This window comes from Pseudopipra pipra, chromosome 13 (assembly GCF_036250125.1).
Source record: "Pseudopipra pipra isolate bDixPip1 chromosome 13, bDixPip1.hap1, whole genome shotgun sequence".
NCBI classification, from domain to species: Eukaryota; Metazoa; Chordata; class Aves; order Passeriformes; family Pipridae; genus Pseudopipra; species Pseudopipra pipra.
In genome coordinates, this window is record NC_087561.1 from 739432 (window position 1) to 754498 (window position 15067).

Consider the following 15067-nt stretch of genomic DNA (forward strand, 5'->3'; position numbering starts at 1 on the left):
GGAGATGGAAGGAGGCAGCTGGAGCCAGTGCTGGGACTCATCTGCCTGTGACCTGCTGCCAGGGCCATGGCAGAGCTGTGATGGTGCCACGGCAGAGCTGTGATGGGGCCACAGTGAAGCTGTGCTAGGGCCATGGCAGAGCCATGATGGTGCTACAGCAGAGCTGTGATGGTGCCACGGCAGAGCTGTGATGGTGCTACAGCAGAGCTGTGATGGTGCTACAGCAGAGCTGTGATGGTGCCACGGCAGAGCTGTGATGGGGCCATGGCAGAGCCGTGATGGTGCCACGGCAGAGCTGTGATGGGGCCACAGTGAAGCTGTGCTAGGGCCATGGCAGAGCCATGATGGTGCTACAGCAGAGCTGTGATGGTGCCACGGCAGAGCTGTGATGGTGCTACAGCAGAGCTGTGATGGTGCTACAGCAGAGCTGTGATGGTGCCACGGCAGAGCTGTGATGGGGCCATGGCAGAGCTGTGATGGGGCCATGGCAGAGCTGTGATGGGGCCATGGCAGAGCTGTGATGGTGCTACAGCAGAGCTGTGATGGTGCCACAGCAGAGCTGTGATGGGGCCATGGCAGAGCTGTGATGGGGCCATGGCAGAGCTGTGCCGGGCCACGGCAGAGCTGTGATGGGGCCATGGCAGAGCTGTGCCTGCCTGCAGGGAGTTGCATGGGCGCCAGGCTGGGCATGGGCAGCACCGTCCCTGCAGCATGTGGAGCTAACCCCAGCCTGGGATGGGCAGTGGGCAGGAGCAATGCCACGGGCGAGCCCGATGCCAGTGCAGTGTGGGTGGCACCCACCGAGGATCCTGTGGGAGCAGGGCTGAGCCCGGGCATCGCTGGAGATGCTTGCCCTTGCTTATTCCGAGCTGTGCCTGCAGGAGGAATCCTGGGGTTGTGAGCGGAGGGCTGGCACAAATGCTCGTGAAGGGACCTTTAATTGTGGCCTTTGTGAACAAATGATGTTTGTGGAAGGCAGATAAGGAGCTGTGAATAGCTGGAGTGAATGGCTGAGTCATATTTGCTGGCTGCGGGTGGTTTTCCCTGTGTTGTTCTCTCTGCTGGGGTCTCTCCTGCAGGCTGGCCCTGCGTGCCCTTGCTCTGTGCTGAGGGTGCTGGCCGTGCTCGGCACAGTAAGCCTGGGTGCCCATGGTGGGCCTGGCTGCCAGCTGTGGCCAAGGGGAGCCTGGCTTCCTCCTGTGCCCGCAGTGGGGCCAGCAACACCTGAGCATGGGGGAAGCCGTGGCGGGGGCATCCAGGGATGACACCATGGCTGGGTATCCCTTGTCCTTCGGAGGGGAGAGCACCGGGAGCTGCCAGTCAGTTTGGGCAGCACTGGAGTGACAATCTGAACCGTCCCTTTCCAGCGTCCTACGTGTGCCTTTGAGAGCTCCAAGTGCCTTTCTCCCATTCCAGAGTGTCTCTCTCCCCTCGCCCCTTCACGCTGCCTGGGAATGGGAGCAGGCGGTGCGTTCCAGGCAGGAAGGAAAGCCTGGAGCTGTTTAAAACTCGCAATCTTCAGGGAATTTCAATCGCGTCCAAGCCTGTTCACAACCAACTGAATAACGGTGCAGGGTTTGAATGCTGGCCCGCCTCCGCCGCTGCCTCCTCCTCCTCCCTCCGCCCGCCGGCCGCTCCTGCCCGCACTGGGCTCTGCCCGGCTCCGCTGCCGCGGGCGCTGCCATGGGGGTGCCGGGGGGGGCCCTCCCCGCCGGGGGCAGCGCCGCGCTCTAGGGGGGCTCTGCCGGCCCTTCGCCCGCCCATCATGCCATTGCTGGATTTTTTCTGGTCTTGCTTCAAAAGAGCCAAGGTAAGGGACTGCTGCTTGGTGGTGTCTGCCGCTGGCACCCTCCAATTTCAGGAGAAGCCTCTGGAAGGGACGATGGGGACGCGTCCCCAGCGGCGCTCGGTTTGCTCACGGTGTCAGCGTCTGCTCTGGGGGGTGTCGTGCCCGTGCCCCACGTGCACGTGAGAGGTTCATTTTGGCTGGGCCGCATGTGGGTGTGCTGGTCCCTGTGCCTGTGCTCGCCCGCTGCCCGTCACTGGGTCACCGTCACTGGGTCACCACATCCCGCACCAGCAGCCCCGGGGGGGCGGGGGCTGTGCCCGGTGAGAGCGGCGGTGGGCTCGGGGGCTGCGTGTGTCTGGGTGTGCTTTTGGCCCTCCGAGGTGGTCCTGCCATGCTCGGGTGGCGTGGCTGGGCTGGGACACCCCTTCAAACTCAGAGGCTCGGGTTGCTCCCGTTGCAGGAGCACGGCTGCCTTGGCCGACCCACAGGGCCAGGGTGGCTGTGAGCGACATGACAAAGGAGCAGCGAGGCCGGGGGCCCCCAGTTTTTAATTTCCTGCAGCAGCGGCTCTCGTGGCATCTGGGATTTTTCATTGGGCTTTAATTCGTCATCTGTCGCCTTAATAAAGAGCAAATCTCCCTGCCTGCCTCTGATCACTGTATTGGTTTATTGTGTCCCAGCCCACGCAGTGTGGTGGGAGGTGAGCTGGGAAGATTGTAGAAATATGGTTAGTGTGGATTTTGGGAGCTTCAGATTGGGAAAAGCATAAAATCCCTCTCCAGACAGACCTGTACACCAGGCTGAGCCGGGCGAGTGGATCTGCTGCGGTGAAATGGATGTGGAATGCACACTGTCCCCCGGGCTTTCAGGGCAATGCTTAAAATAGTTGAGTCTAAAAATGACATTTGTGAAATTCATTAGTAATATTAGTGGCTGTCTTGTCCCTGCTGTCTCCAGAGAGCTCAGCTGTCCTCGTTAACCCTACTTGTCCCTGCGTGCTGCGTGTTGGCATTGCCATCGTACTCGTGGTGGCACAGAGACGGACACTGGCTCCTGCATCCGCCTTGCCCAGCTGCAGATCCCAAGGCCTCCAACCCAGCCCATGCTCGCTCCGGTGCCTGGGGGCTTCAGTGATGTTGGAAGCAGCCAGTAGACCACTGGATTCAGCGTGTCACCTCAGCCCGACGTGGGGTCTGCTGGCCCCACTGGCCAGGGCACCACCTTCCTGGGTGCCCTTGGTGCACACTGATGGCCTGGTGTGGGGCTGAGGCTTCTGCTTCAGTCTGGCCCCTCTCCCTCCGTGCTGGTGTTGCTCAGCTGCTCTGCTCACCACGAACAGCCGAGGAATTTCTTGAAGAGGGAGAAACCTGCTGGGCTCTGTGGAATTAAAGCTTTCCAGGTTAAATGAGGTGGAGCTGTGGCTGGCGGAAGATTTCGTGGGAAAAGGAAGGTGTGGGAACAGACTGGGCAGTGCCAAAGGAGCTGGAGGAGCCCAGTGCCCACCCCTATGGACGTGGGCTCTCTGTGAGGTCACGGTGATGTCTCCGGCCCCACTGATGGCACCTCTTGGGCAGGCGCTGCTGAGGGAAGCCCGGCAGCAGGGACATGGTTAAACCCATCTCTCCTGGGTCATTCCCAGCCCTGCTGCCCCGGCAGGAAGAGGGGTCCCGGGGGTCCGTGGGAAAGGCCGGCTCAGCAGCGCTCTGCATTCCTGCGGGGATCCTGCGGCCCCTCCGGCCCGTCCGCGGGGCTGTGGCAGCGCTCCAGGGCTCGTCTGCACCCGGAGCGGGCTGGGGGTCCCGGGCTCTGGGCTTGCCTCAGGACCGGGGAGTGGGGGACCCTCAGCTCCACCTCTGCAAATTGCTGCCATCTCCCAAGTGCTGCTGAGGCTCCACTGCTGTGAATCCCATTGCTCTTGGCTTTCCTTGGAGCTGGGGTGGTGGGGGCGTGCTGGGCACATTGTGTTTGCCCAGCACTCAGGGTTGTGGGTGGTGCTGGCATTTTAAAACCAATGGGGCTGATGCCCTGGGGAGAAGCCTTTGCCAGAACTGTGCTTCTCCTCAGAGCCAGAGCAGCACTTCTGGTCCCAGCTTCTCTCTGGGCAGAGGAGAGGCTGGAGGGGGGACTGAGCCTAGACATGAGGGGTAGCAGCCCTTGAGTATGAGAATCAAATCTATAACAAAATTATTTCTGTTCTTTTTTTCTTTCTTTTCACAGAGTTTCACATTTCTAGAAGATAGGAAAGATGCAGGTAAGCTACGGCAATGTTTTTTGGGCAGGAATATTGTTGCTGTGGGATGGGCAGGGGTCATGGGAAGAAGACAGTCCCCTTGCTGGGCTCCTGGGTTCATCTGTCAGCAGTGTGATTTTGCCCCAGACTGTTGTTTTCAGAGGGATATATTTGCAAAGGGCCTTGGTTCCTTTTCGATTCCTCTCTTTGTGGTGAACAGCTTTGTGCTCTGCAGATAAACTCACTGGGAGCTTTGGAGCCTCGGCACTGCTGTGACCCGGGAAGGAGGGTCTCCCTGGCTCAGAGCCCCTTGGCTTTGTGTGACTTAGGTGTTTCACGTGTGACCGTGGGGCAGGAGCGACTCGTGGTGCAGCTCCAGGCTGATCCACAGGGATTGTGTGCAGCTCCACCAAACCTCTGCCAGGGTGGGGGCACAGGCTGGGGGTTGGGGCTGCCCTACCCTGTGGGGCTCGTGGGTGCTGGGAAGGCTGGTGGGAGGAGGAGAAGGAGGGATGTGTGCCAGCAGGGCTGGGAACCAGGGATGGAGATGGGGCTGTGGGCAGGACGGTTGAGGTCCCGCCTTTTGTCATCCCACTGGTCAGTGCCATGGGGGTCTTTGCACAGTGACACCCCCAGAATCAAACCATTCCATCCTACAGACAGCCCATGGACACTGGCTCTGACAGCCCTGGAAATGGGGGAACCTGGATCCCAGGGTGGCTCTGCTGCTTTTGGCACAGGGCTCAGGACAGGCCCTGGGGATGGTGGCTCTGGCACCGGAGTCAGGAGGAGAGTGGCTGCCCACAGTGTTGGCCAGAGGCTTGGTGCCATGAAAAGGGAAACCTGCCATGCAGGGAGCCCATGGGATGTGCTAGGGAGTCTCCAGTCCCCTGATTGGAGGGCAATGCCCAGGGGCCTCTTGTTTTCATCCAGGTAAGGGTTAGGTGAGCTCTGAGCCCAGCTGGAGAGAGCTGGGAGCACAGGAGAGCTCTGGGCAACAAAAGGTACTTTGTGAGGGAGCCCCAGAGGTATCCTGGGTGGTCTTTGGCCCTTTCATGGCAGAGATTAGGAACATGAATGTCAAGAGCTTTTTAAAAAGGGTTAAAGAGCCCCATGGAAAGGAAGAGGCAGGGCTGGATAACACTGTGACTGAGATTTTTGGGGGAAGAACATTTATAGGTGTTTTCCCCTTCGTTAAAACTGCCTGTAGGATCCAGGTCTCTCCTGGTGAAGGCTCAATGACACTCACACCACCCCAGCTGATACCTGCCTGTCCCTACTGTCCCTCCCACTGCCCTGCCTGTGGCAGGACCCCCTCTGGCCCACCCTGTGGTCCCCTCCAGCAGCACCTCCAGCTGGGTGGGACACAGTGCCTCTCCACAGTCCCAGCAGGGTCAGGTTTCCATGGATTTCCTAACCCTCTGCTTCCTCTCCAGCATTCACTTCCCATGTATTGTTTTGGAAGAGCAGAAAGGAAAGGCTCACAGACTGGCCGTGCACATGAAAACTGCATCCTCAGAATGAACTCCTGCCAATAGCGGCACCAGGACCCTCCAAAAGGGATTGGGAGGTGCTCTGCAGATGTCACTGAGCAGTGACTCCTCTCACTGCTGAGGGACAGGGATGAGCTGGTGGCTCCTGGCAGCACAGCCAGGCAGTGGTGACATTGCAGCATTTCAGGGTGGGCTCCTCTGGCTGGACGTGGTGAACTAATGGGGAAAAGCAGCACAAGGGACTTGGCTGAACTTTTGCCCCTGCATGAAATAATAAGGTTGTATTTACCCAGCATCTGGATTGCTGAAAATAACCCTCTAAATTTAGCTGTTGTTGATGTGTTGTCACAGCTGAGCTGTTCTTCTCTCCTCACATGCAAATCTCCTGCGCTGGCTCGGTGGGTTTGTGGCCTGAGCACGAGGCCCCTGTTCCTCTCCTGGCCTGTGCCCATGTGTTCAATTCCCTGGCATTTGGGGAGAAAACGGGGACTGGGATCTGGTTTTATCATTGCTAAGATGGGTTGGAAGGGACATGGGCAGGCAGGGGGCTGTGCCAGGACTGGTGGGTGTGCAGGGGATGGGTTGGAAGGGACATGGGCAGGCAGGGGGCTGTGCCAGGACTGGTGGGTGTGCAGGGGATGGGTTGGAAGGGACATGGGCAGGCAGGGGGCTGTGCCAGGACTGGTGGGTGTGCAGGGGCTGCACCACTGCCCTCGGCACTGGGGCTGCACCCCGTCTGTGGTGTCGGTGCCGGGGAGATCTGGGGGGACTCTTGGGCTGGGTGGGCTGCTGGACATGGCAGCAGGGACCTGTTCTGGGCAATTTTGGAACTTGCTGAGAAACTGCTGCTGTTACATGGTGGAAAAGGCAGTCACAGGGCTGGGTGTGGGCTGGAGAGGTGGGAAGTAGAAAAGCTGAACTGAATGTGATTATTAGTGGTTTTGGTGGGACATGTGATGAGGGGATTCTGTGCTGCTGCTCCTTCCTCTTCCTCTTTCCTGCCTGCCCGGGCTTGGGCTCAGGCTCAGCTGGTGACTCACACTGAAACACTGACCTCCACCCCAAACTAATGCCGGGTCCCTCCTGGCTCTGCATCCTGGGGATGAGCTCTGCCACTCCTTGGCCTATTCCTCATGAAGGAAAGGAGATGTTCCTCAAGTACTCTCATCTTCTCTCAATTACAGTCTCTGTGGCCTTACTCCTGCACCCTCCCCTCACCAGGAATGGGTCCCTGCCTGGCCAGTGCGTGTGCTTTTATCAGTAAAAAAGTTTTTCAAAAAAATAATGAGGTAATTCCTAAACAAGGCTTTATACACTAAAATTCACCCTGCCAGAGCAGTTTGTGCCCCTTCCATCAGATGTTTCCTTAGGAGCTGGGACAGCCTCTCCTGAGGCTCCAGACATGATCTCCAGCCTTTCCTTTCCAGCTCATCAGTGCACCCCTGAGGCTATTTTGGAGCTGCTGAGCCTTTTGATGCATAATATCCCTGTTGGTTAAATTGCCCTAGGACATGGGCTGGTGCTGGTGCCCTGGGCTGGTGCTAGTGCCCTGGCACAGCCAGGCTCCCACGTTTCCCCATGGGTCACTCTGGGATATTTGTCGTGGGTGCAGGAGGTTTGCAGGGGTGGTGGATCCCATGTGAGCCCACGGAACCAGGCACAGTGTGGTCACTTCCCTGAAATGATAATGAGAGAATACACTGAAAACTGGCAGAAAGGTTCGGCTGGGCAATGGTTTAGCTTTGGTTGGAGCTTTGTCATGCAAACTCCTTAAACATGCACAGGAAGGTAATGCTTCCTGCGTCCGAAATTGCCCCTCTGTCCTTCTGGGGTGAACGTGGTGTAAAGGAGTAGGCAGGGGGCCGTGGGAGCCTCTTGGGGCTGTGCGATGGTGTAAAGGAGCAGGCAGGGGGCCGTGGGAGCCTCTTGGGGCTGTGCGATGCTCACGGGCGTTTGTTTTCAAAGCCTGAGAGGTCAAATGGAGAAAAAGCGGTGAGAGGTGTTCGCAGGCCAGTCTGATCACGTCAATTCCTTCTCCCCTTAATGAAGAGCCTCTGAGCCCTGCCCGGAGTGTCCGCAGGGCTTTGAACACCCGCCCGCCCCCGGGAGCGGAGGCGGCAGCGAGCGAGCGCCCAGGCGCGGTGTGGGGCCGGAGCGGGGGTGACTCAGTTTTGGGAGGATGCAGGTGGAACCCGTGGCTCAGCATCACCTTGACCTCGGCCCCTGGTGACGCCTGACCCCAGGCCGGGGGCTGAGCGGGGTCCCGGGGATGCTGCAGGACGCGGCGGCGGGAGCGGCCCCAGGGAGAGCGGCTTCCTCGGCCGGGGGCGCGGCTGGGGAGGCTCCTCCGGGCGGGGGGAGCGGGCGGAAGGGGAGCGGGCGTTCCCCGCGAGCGGCCCCGGTCCCGTCCGGGCATCCCGGCGGGGGAGGAGCCGCCGCTCCCGCCCGTCCCGCCGGAGCCGAGATGGGCGGCCGGGCCGGGGTCGGGGCCGCGTTGCCCCGCCGGGGCTCCGGGCGCTCCCTGGGGCTGCGGCTCCGCCGCGCCGCGGCCGCGGCTCCGTGCGGGGCGGGACGGCGCGGGCGGGCAGGTGAGTGCGGGGCTCGGGGCTGCGGGGGGCGAGCCCGGTGCGGGGGGCGAGCCCGGTGCGGGGCTGCGGCGAGAGGAGGAGGTCGCGTTTGCTGCTCAGCGAGGGGAAGGGCTGCGGGACTGGTGCAGGGTGGGCTCGGTGCGGATCAGCGCGGGGGCATGCAAAGGGCAGGGCATGGGCAGGGGACGCGGCTGAGGGGCTAAGGCTCTGCTTTCCTTCCAAACTCGAGCGATTTTGGTGGTGTTCTGTTCGGGCCGTGCCCGGCTGCCCACTGTGTCTGAATGTGGGTGATCCCACTCCCAAAGCCAAGGGGTAACTGTCCTGGACCGACTGGTGAAGCACATCACCCGCCCAAGAGGCCATCAGGTGAAAAGAACCCCCACTTTTCATCAAAGAAAGGGCATTATTTTGTATTTGATCATGTCTTGATGATGCTTGTATCAGTCATCTTGTCAAGGCTGTGAAAATGCTCAAGGAGGTTTTGTTCATTTGGAACTCCAGTGCTAAACTTGGCTTGATGTGGCTTGTAAAGATACCTGTGATAACAGGGTGTGGGTAACATCTTGAAAGCCATTTCTTTTGGGTTGTGTGAAAGAGGAAACACTGTGGCTCTGGGCTCTGTCAGCTGCAGTGCTTAGTGAAAAATTCCATCTCATACCTGCCCCAAGACTTATGTTGGAGACTCTTTCCTCCTGCTGATACATGATCCCTTCAGGAATGGCCCAAAACATGCTGGGTGGACAGGGGTTTTTCTCAGGGATAAGGAGATCAGGTTAGTTTGCTGCAGGCAAGGGGGAAGTGGAGTTTTCCACAGAGCTCCTTCTGCTGGACCCATGGCAGTGACATTGTTCCCTCAGTGCTGGCATGGGGGGCGAGTTGTACCCAGGGGCAGTTGGCCCCACGGGACAGGGGACAGAGAGGGCAGGAGGTTGTTTTAGCATGATCCACATGAGAACAGGGAGCACATAGATCCCCTCTGGGGGTCTTCTGAAGGGTCCATGGCTGCTCCCAGAAAACAACTGTGCTGGTAAGATTTTCAAGAGATTGCTCAGCATCCTGCCTCTTTTCACTTGTGTGGAAATCCCGTGCGTGCTTCCCATCCTTAGAGCTGCAAACCAGCGCCATTATCTCTGGGACCACAGATTGCTCGGTTTGCCACGTGCCCCTGGAGCAGCCATGAGCCCCTCATCTTCCCTGTGTGCCTCCAAGTGCAGGCACGATGTCATCACCTCTGCCTGCTGCAGCAAAGCCCCAGGGTCCTCCCTGTCCCCTCGGTGGGACTGTGTGGAGGGAGGACCAATCCCCAGCCCCACGATGTGGCAGGAGGAGGCTCTGGCATGTCTGGGTGAGGCAGGAACAGCTGGGGCACGGAGCTGGTTGCTCATTGCTCGCCAGCGTTTTGCCTTCCAGCAGCTGGGGACTTTCTGCCCTGCTTCAGCAGTGGCCACATAATCCGGATTCCTTGGATAAATTCCTGCTGTTTCTCAGAGATCTGTGGCTGCTGTTTTAATTACCCGGAGCTCCGGGCCAGACACAGGACCCTTGTTGCAGAAACTCAGCTCCCATGAATGATGCTGTTGTGTGTGTCTCTGAGCTTCTCTTTTCCTCCCTCTCACCCTCCTCCCTTGGAAGCCAGGGAATTCGGTGCTGGTGAGATCCCTCCTGCTGTACTTGTGCAGCTGGTGACACGGCTCCAGCTGCCATTTCATGTGCCTTTTTCCTCTCCTAAACAAGGATATTGAAGCCATCCTCCTCCTCTTGGCTGGAGCTGGCTTTCTCACTTCCCTCTGGTGTGAGGCTCAGTGCTGAGGCTGGCACTGGAGTATCCCTGGGGCCCTGGAAGCTCCAGGCAGATGGGGCAGAGGCAGTTTCTGGGTTCTCTGTGCTGCAGATTCACCACTTGCAGGGATGTCAGGGATGTCCTGTGGGCCTGGGGCTCCTTGTGGTGTTTGCTGGGTACCCAGAGGTTGGAAGGGCTGCAGTGGCAGCACCTGGATGCTGCTTCTATGTGAATTGGAAAAAGCCAACAAGTGTTCTGCATTTGGGGAGCCAGAGAGAGAAATAAATGGGGCACCCCAGCTCTGCCAGGGGGTGACACCCAGGTGAAGCTTCTTCGTGTGAAAATACCACAGGTTTCTCCTGTTCTCCCTCCACAGGAGTGGAAAAATAGGAGCTGTGGATAATGCACTAGCAGAGCAGGACTCGCTGAGCAGCTGTGTGTGACACACATACCCCAGTACAGTGTCTTGGTATTCGTACACCTGGAAGAAAACTGTAACTTTTTTTCTCCGTGTGTATTTTGGTTGTTGGAAAAGAGCAGCAGTCACTGGCCGTGGCAGGGAGTGCAGGATGTGTCCACCGGGGGCGCTCAGTTGGAGGAAAGGTGCTTTTGCCACGGATTCAAAGTAGTTTTTTGTCCCTTTTTTACGCCGTTTCCTTGGTTTGGCTTTTCCAGGGGCTTTTCATTTGGCGAGGGGTGTTGCGTGTCGGGGCCACCAGAGGACGCCCTGTCCTGCTCCGCGGCCGGGGGGCACAAGGACAGGGAGGTCGCGGGGGGACCCAAAAGGGCCATGGGTGGGGTCGGGGGGACCCAAAAGGACCGTGAAGGGGTCACGCGCGGGGGAACCCTGTGCGTGTGAGTGCCTGCGGGCTCCGGGTGGGACCGGCCGCTCTGTCCTGCCCTCGCTGCCGCCTCTTTCCAGCTCAGCGTCCCCGGGAGATTTCCTGCTCTCTGCCCCCACACCCTCCCTGTTCCTGCTTCACACAAGGAATGAATGGAAGAATGCTTGAAATCCTCTGAGCCCAGCACTTTTCCACTGGCTGTCACGGTGCTGGGACCCCCCTAGTGAAATGTCCATCCTGGCTGTCCCCTGGGTGCTGGCCTGGGAGTCGCTCAGTACCCCGAGGCTCTGTACCCATCGTGTTTCCAGAGGCTTTGTCCCTTTGTCCCTTTCTGTCCCCTCCCCGGGAGCCAGGGACCTGTGCTCTGTGGGGGTTGGTACTTGTGGGGGTCAAGGCTCAGCTGGGTCCTGGCCCCCCCGAGCTCCCCTGACCCCTTGTCTGCCCGCGGGCGCTCACAGCCCATCGCTCCTTGCCTGAGTGACTTCCACTGATCCCCCCGATCAACAGCTGTTCCCTTCTCTGGGGCTGACCCTGGGGGGGCACTGGCTGCCTGCTGTCTCCCCCCTGCCACCCCCTGCCCACCCCCGGGCTCTGGCTGGCGAGAGGCTCTCACACACAAAGCTGTGGGAGGACTTTGCAGCCAACAAGGGCTGCACTGAGCAGCCTGTGCTGGAGCACCTTCCCTCCACGGCGAGGGGCTACGGGGTGGGGGGGTAGAGGCAGGCAGGAGCTTGGTGGGAGGAGGGTCAGGAGCTCGGGAAGGAAGGAAGGAGATGTGCATCAAAAGCCTCTCAGACTATGGAAACAATGGGGAAAAAATCCTGGTTTTTAACTTGATCCTCCCACTTTGGGAGCTTGGGCATCCCTCCAAGCAGTGATTTCAGGGGAAAAGCTGTTTTGTGGCATCCCTGCAATGTACCTGGTCTCTCTCCTGCTTTTCTGATGATCCCCTCCTCAAATTGCCACCTACCTTTCCTTGCCCTTTGTCTGTGCCCAGTGTTTGTCTCAGGCCTCCTGCCCAGGTTCCTGTTGCCTCTATCTCATGCTCTGCCTCCTTTGCCTCTCCCTCCATGCTCAGGCTGCTGCTTCCTGACCTCCAACCCTTTTGCCTCCCATTTCTCACAACAAAATTCCTCCTTCAAGTCCACTTTAAACATTTTTTTCCCCTCTTAGCCTTCTATTCTGAACGCTGCCTACCCTTTTCTTCTTCACCCTCTTGCAAATCACGTGTGGCTGGTGTCCTTTGGTGTGACATAGGTCTGGGGTCCAGAGCCAGGTTGTAGGTGTGTGTGCCGTGAAGAGGGTCCTCCTGACCCTGTGCTGTTGGAGGAGTAACTATGGAGCAGGTAAATCCCCTGCAGAGTGAAGGGGATTTCTGGGGACACGAGACCTTGAGAGCAGCCCTGCTGCCCTTCTCAGTGCCTCGCTGCTGCTCCCGCCCTGCCTGTTCCATCCATGGGGTCTGATGGACAGGAGAGCTGGGGACAGCCAGGCATCTGTCCAGAAACTGTCCTGGGGCTCTTCTTTGTGGGGGGAACAGCCTGAGGGACCCCCGTGGGGGCTGAGCCCGGCGGGGAGGTGGCAGCTGTTGGTGCCACAGCCGCCGGCTCCAGCCCACGGGCCAGGCCAGGCCCTGCAGTTGCTGCTGCCGGTCTGGGAGCAGAGAGAGGGGGGTGGCTGAGTGGAGGGGATGGGGGGCTGGGGCAGTGTGGGACACGGATGGGTCTGGGGTTGGACTGGACTTCACACGTGTCACAGAAACACAGCCTGGTTTGGGTTGGAAGGGATCTTAAAGCTCATCTCGATCCACCCCCTGCCACTGGCAGGGACACCTCCCACTAGCCCAGGTTGCTCCAAGCTCCATCCAAACTGGCCTTGGACACTTCCAGGGATGGGGCAGCCACAGCTTCTGTGGACAACCTGTGCCAGGGCCTCCCCACTCTCACAGGGAAGGATTTCTTCCCAATCTTCCATCTAACCCTACCATTCTCCCTTGTCCTAGCACTCCAAGTCCCTCTCCAGCTCTCTTGGAGTCCCTTTAGACTCGAAGGGGCTCTCAGGTCTCCGTGAACCCTTCTCTTCTCCAGGCTGAACATCCCCAGCTCTCCCTGCCTGTCTTCATGGCAGAGGGGTTCCAGCCCTGGACTATCTCACGTCCCTCCTCTGTCCCGGCTGTGGCCGAAGCGGCTCCGCCGCTCGGTTCGAGCGCAGCCCCCAGAGCTCCGGGAGCGGAGCGGGGCGGTCCCGGGGCGGGCGATCCCAGGAATTGGGAGGCGGATCCCGGGAATGGGTGGGGCGGTTCCCGGCGGGGGGATCCCGCACCTGCCGCGGCCGCGCTCACACCGACAACAGCCGGAGCTCGGCTGGCACCGCCCGAGCCCGCCCGCTGCTCGCGGCGGGCACCGGGACCCTCCCGCTGCACCTCCGGCCTCCTCCCGCACCCACCCTCCTCCTCCTCCTCCTCCTCCTCCTCCCCGCGGGTCCCCCGCGAGCGCGGCTGGACCAGGCACAGCCCGAAGGTAAATCAGGAACCTGCGGTTGTGTGCGGGGGTTTGGGGGGAGAGGAGGGGGCGGATTTCGGTAGAGAGCATCCAGCAATCTGCTAAACTTGCAGGTTTGTTGCTGGTCTCGGGCTGTGCTGTGCCTGGAACGTTGGCACACACGTATGAGAGAGAGTCCCTTCCTGAAATCACTTGCAGCTCTGTGTGTAACAGAGTAAGTAGACGGGAGGTGATGCAGTGACTTCAAGTTGTGCCAAGGGAGGTTTAGTTGGATATTAGGAACAATTTCTTTCTGCAAAGGACTATCCAGCCCTGGACAGAGTGCCCAAGGAGGCGGTGGAGTCACTGTCCTGGAGGGATTTAACAGCCATGTGGCTGTGGCACTTTGGGACGTGGTCAGTGGTGGCCTTGGCAGTGCTGGGGGAACTGTTGGGCTCGGTGGTCTCAGAGGGCTTTTCCAACCTGAACAGTTCTGTGATTCACCTGTGGCTCTAGAGGGGGCTGCTCAGCCCCACTGCCTCCAGCAGCACCAGAATGCCTCCAGGTGGGATGTGGGTGGTCTGGACCGGTGTGCCTGCGTGGATGGACGTGGTGCCTGTACGAGGTGGCTGTTGCTGCTGCTGGGGATGATGAGAAGCTCGGAGCTGGTACTTGTCTCCTGACATGCTCGAGCTGTAACTGGATCCCCCTCTGTCGCTGCCAGGCTGAGTCATGGCAGTGTGTGGGATGAGGACTCGCTGCTGCTGTTGAAACGGGTGTTCAGCCTGTCCAGCTCCTGCTCTGCCCTGCTGACCCGTGTGCTGCCAGGAGAGCTGGCCAGGGCTGTGAGGGGCTGGTTGAAGGGTTTGGGCTGTCTGGGTTTTCTCAGGGCTCCTCCTCACCCTCCTCTACCTGGCATTAGTGGCGATTAACCCAGTGACTGGGAAAGCACAGATTTGCCATCTGATCCAGAGAGTCAGTGAGTTCTTGGAAAAACTGTGCTGACATCAGAAGACTCCAGATCAGGTCCTCGTGCTGTGGTGGGGAAGGCTGGGCTCCATGTCCTGGCTTTCAGTGCCATGGGCACGTGTTCCCAGCGGATCAACTCCTTTGGAGCCCTTTGTCATTGGTAGGGACAGATGGGTTTGCCATGTGTGTGTCGTTTGTCACATTGTGACCCAATGCTGCTCTGGAGGAGGCTGCTTCCCCGGGGGCTGTTTGATCGTGCTGAGCTCAAACACCAGCTCTTTGTGTGTTTGGATTTGTGGTTTGTGTTCTGGAACAGCTCTGTGTGCTGAGGGCAGCAGAGCCTCTTCTACCAAAGGCCTTTGTACAGTCCCGGGGTGTCGGAGCACATATCATGAGTTATTGGCAGAAATCCACGTTCTTTCCATGTGCATACGTGAACTCTTATCAGTGGCTGTGCCTTTTTCTGTTTGCATTCTAACTGAAGCCCAGCTGGGGAGGTGGCTGCGCAGCCGCTCTCCGCACGCGTGTGCCAGCAGGAGCAGGGGCCACAGACCTGCTCAGACCCTGTCAGCCTCTCTCCATTCTTGCAGGGGAAAAACTAGCTCCCAGCCTTATCCCAAAGGCTTGCCAGCATTTTCCGTCTGTGGCAAAACACCAAGCCCCAGCGCAGGTATCAAAGCTGCTTCTGAGGAGCAGCTCACGTTCATGCCATGTGGTCACACTTCCTCTGAGAAATCCTTTTCTGATAAAAGACTGGCTGCATAAATCCAGTCATGCTTCCTTTGAGCATTCCTTGTCTGCATCGCCTGCAGTGCCCAGAGCCCAGCATGTGCAGGGGACAGGCTGCCAGCAGTTCAGTTTTGTAAGAGAACAAAATGTGGTTGTGCCCAAGGGCA

At 59.1% G+C, this 15067-nt stretch overlaps 1 protein-coding gene across 2 annotated transcripts in view; it reads left to right on the forward strand.

The window, feature by feature from the left end:
* The first annotated feature begins 1445 nt into the window (after positions 1 to 1445).
* Positions 1446 to 15067, forward strand: part of STARD8 (StAR related lipid transfer domain containing 8) — a 44921-nt gene continuing 31299 nt past the window's right edge. Inside the window, exons 1-2 of one of the 2 annotated variants that reach the window (XM_064669519.1) lie at positions 1446 to 1810; positions 4007 to 4040. In XM_064669519.1, the coding sequence (XP_064525589.1) occupies positions 1766 to 1810; positions 4007 to 4040 (79 nt within the window). In that variant the 5' untranslated portion in view covers positions 1446 to 1765. Of the gene's footprint in view, positions 1811 to 4006; positions 4041 to 13028; positions 13242 to 15067 lie in introns of those variants that run through there. The other variant, XM_064669520.1, reaches the window with a different exon arrangement.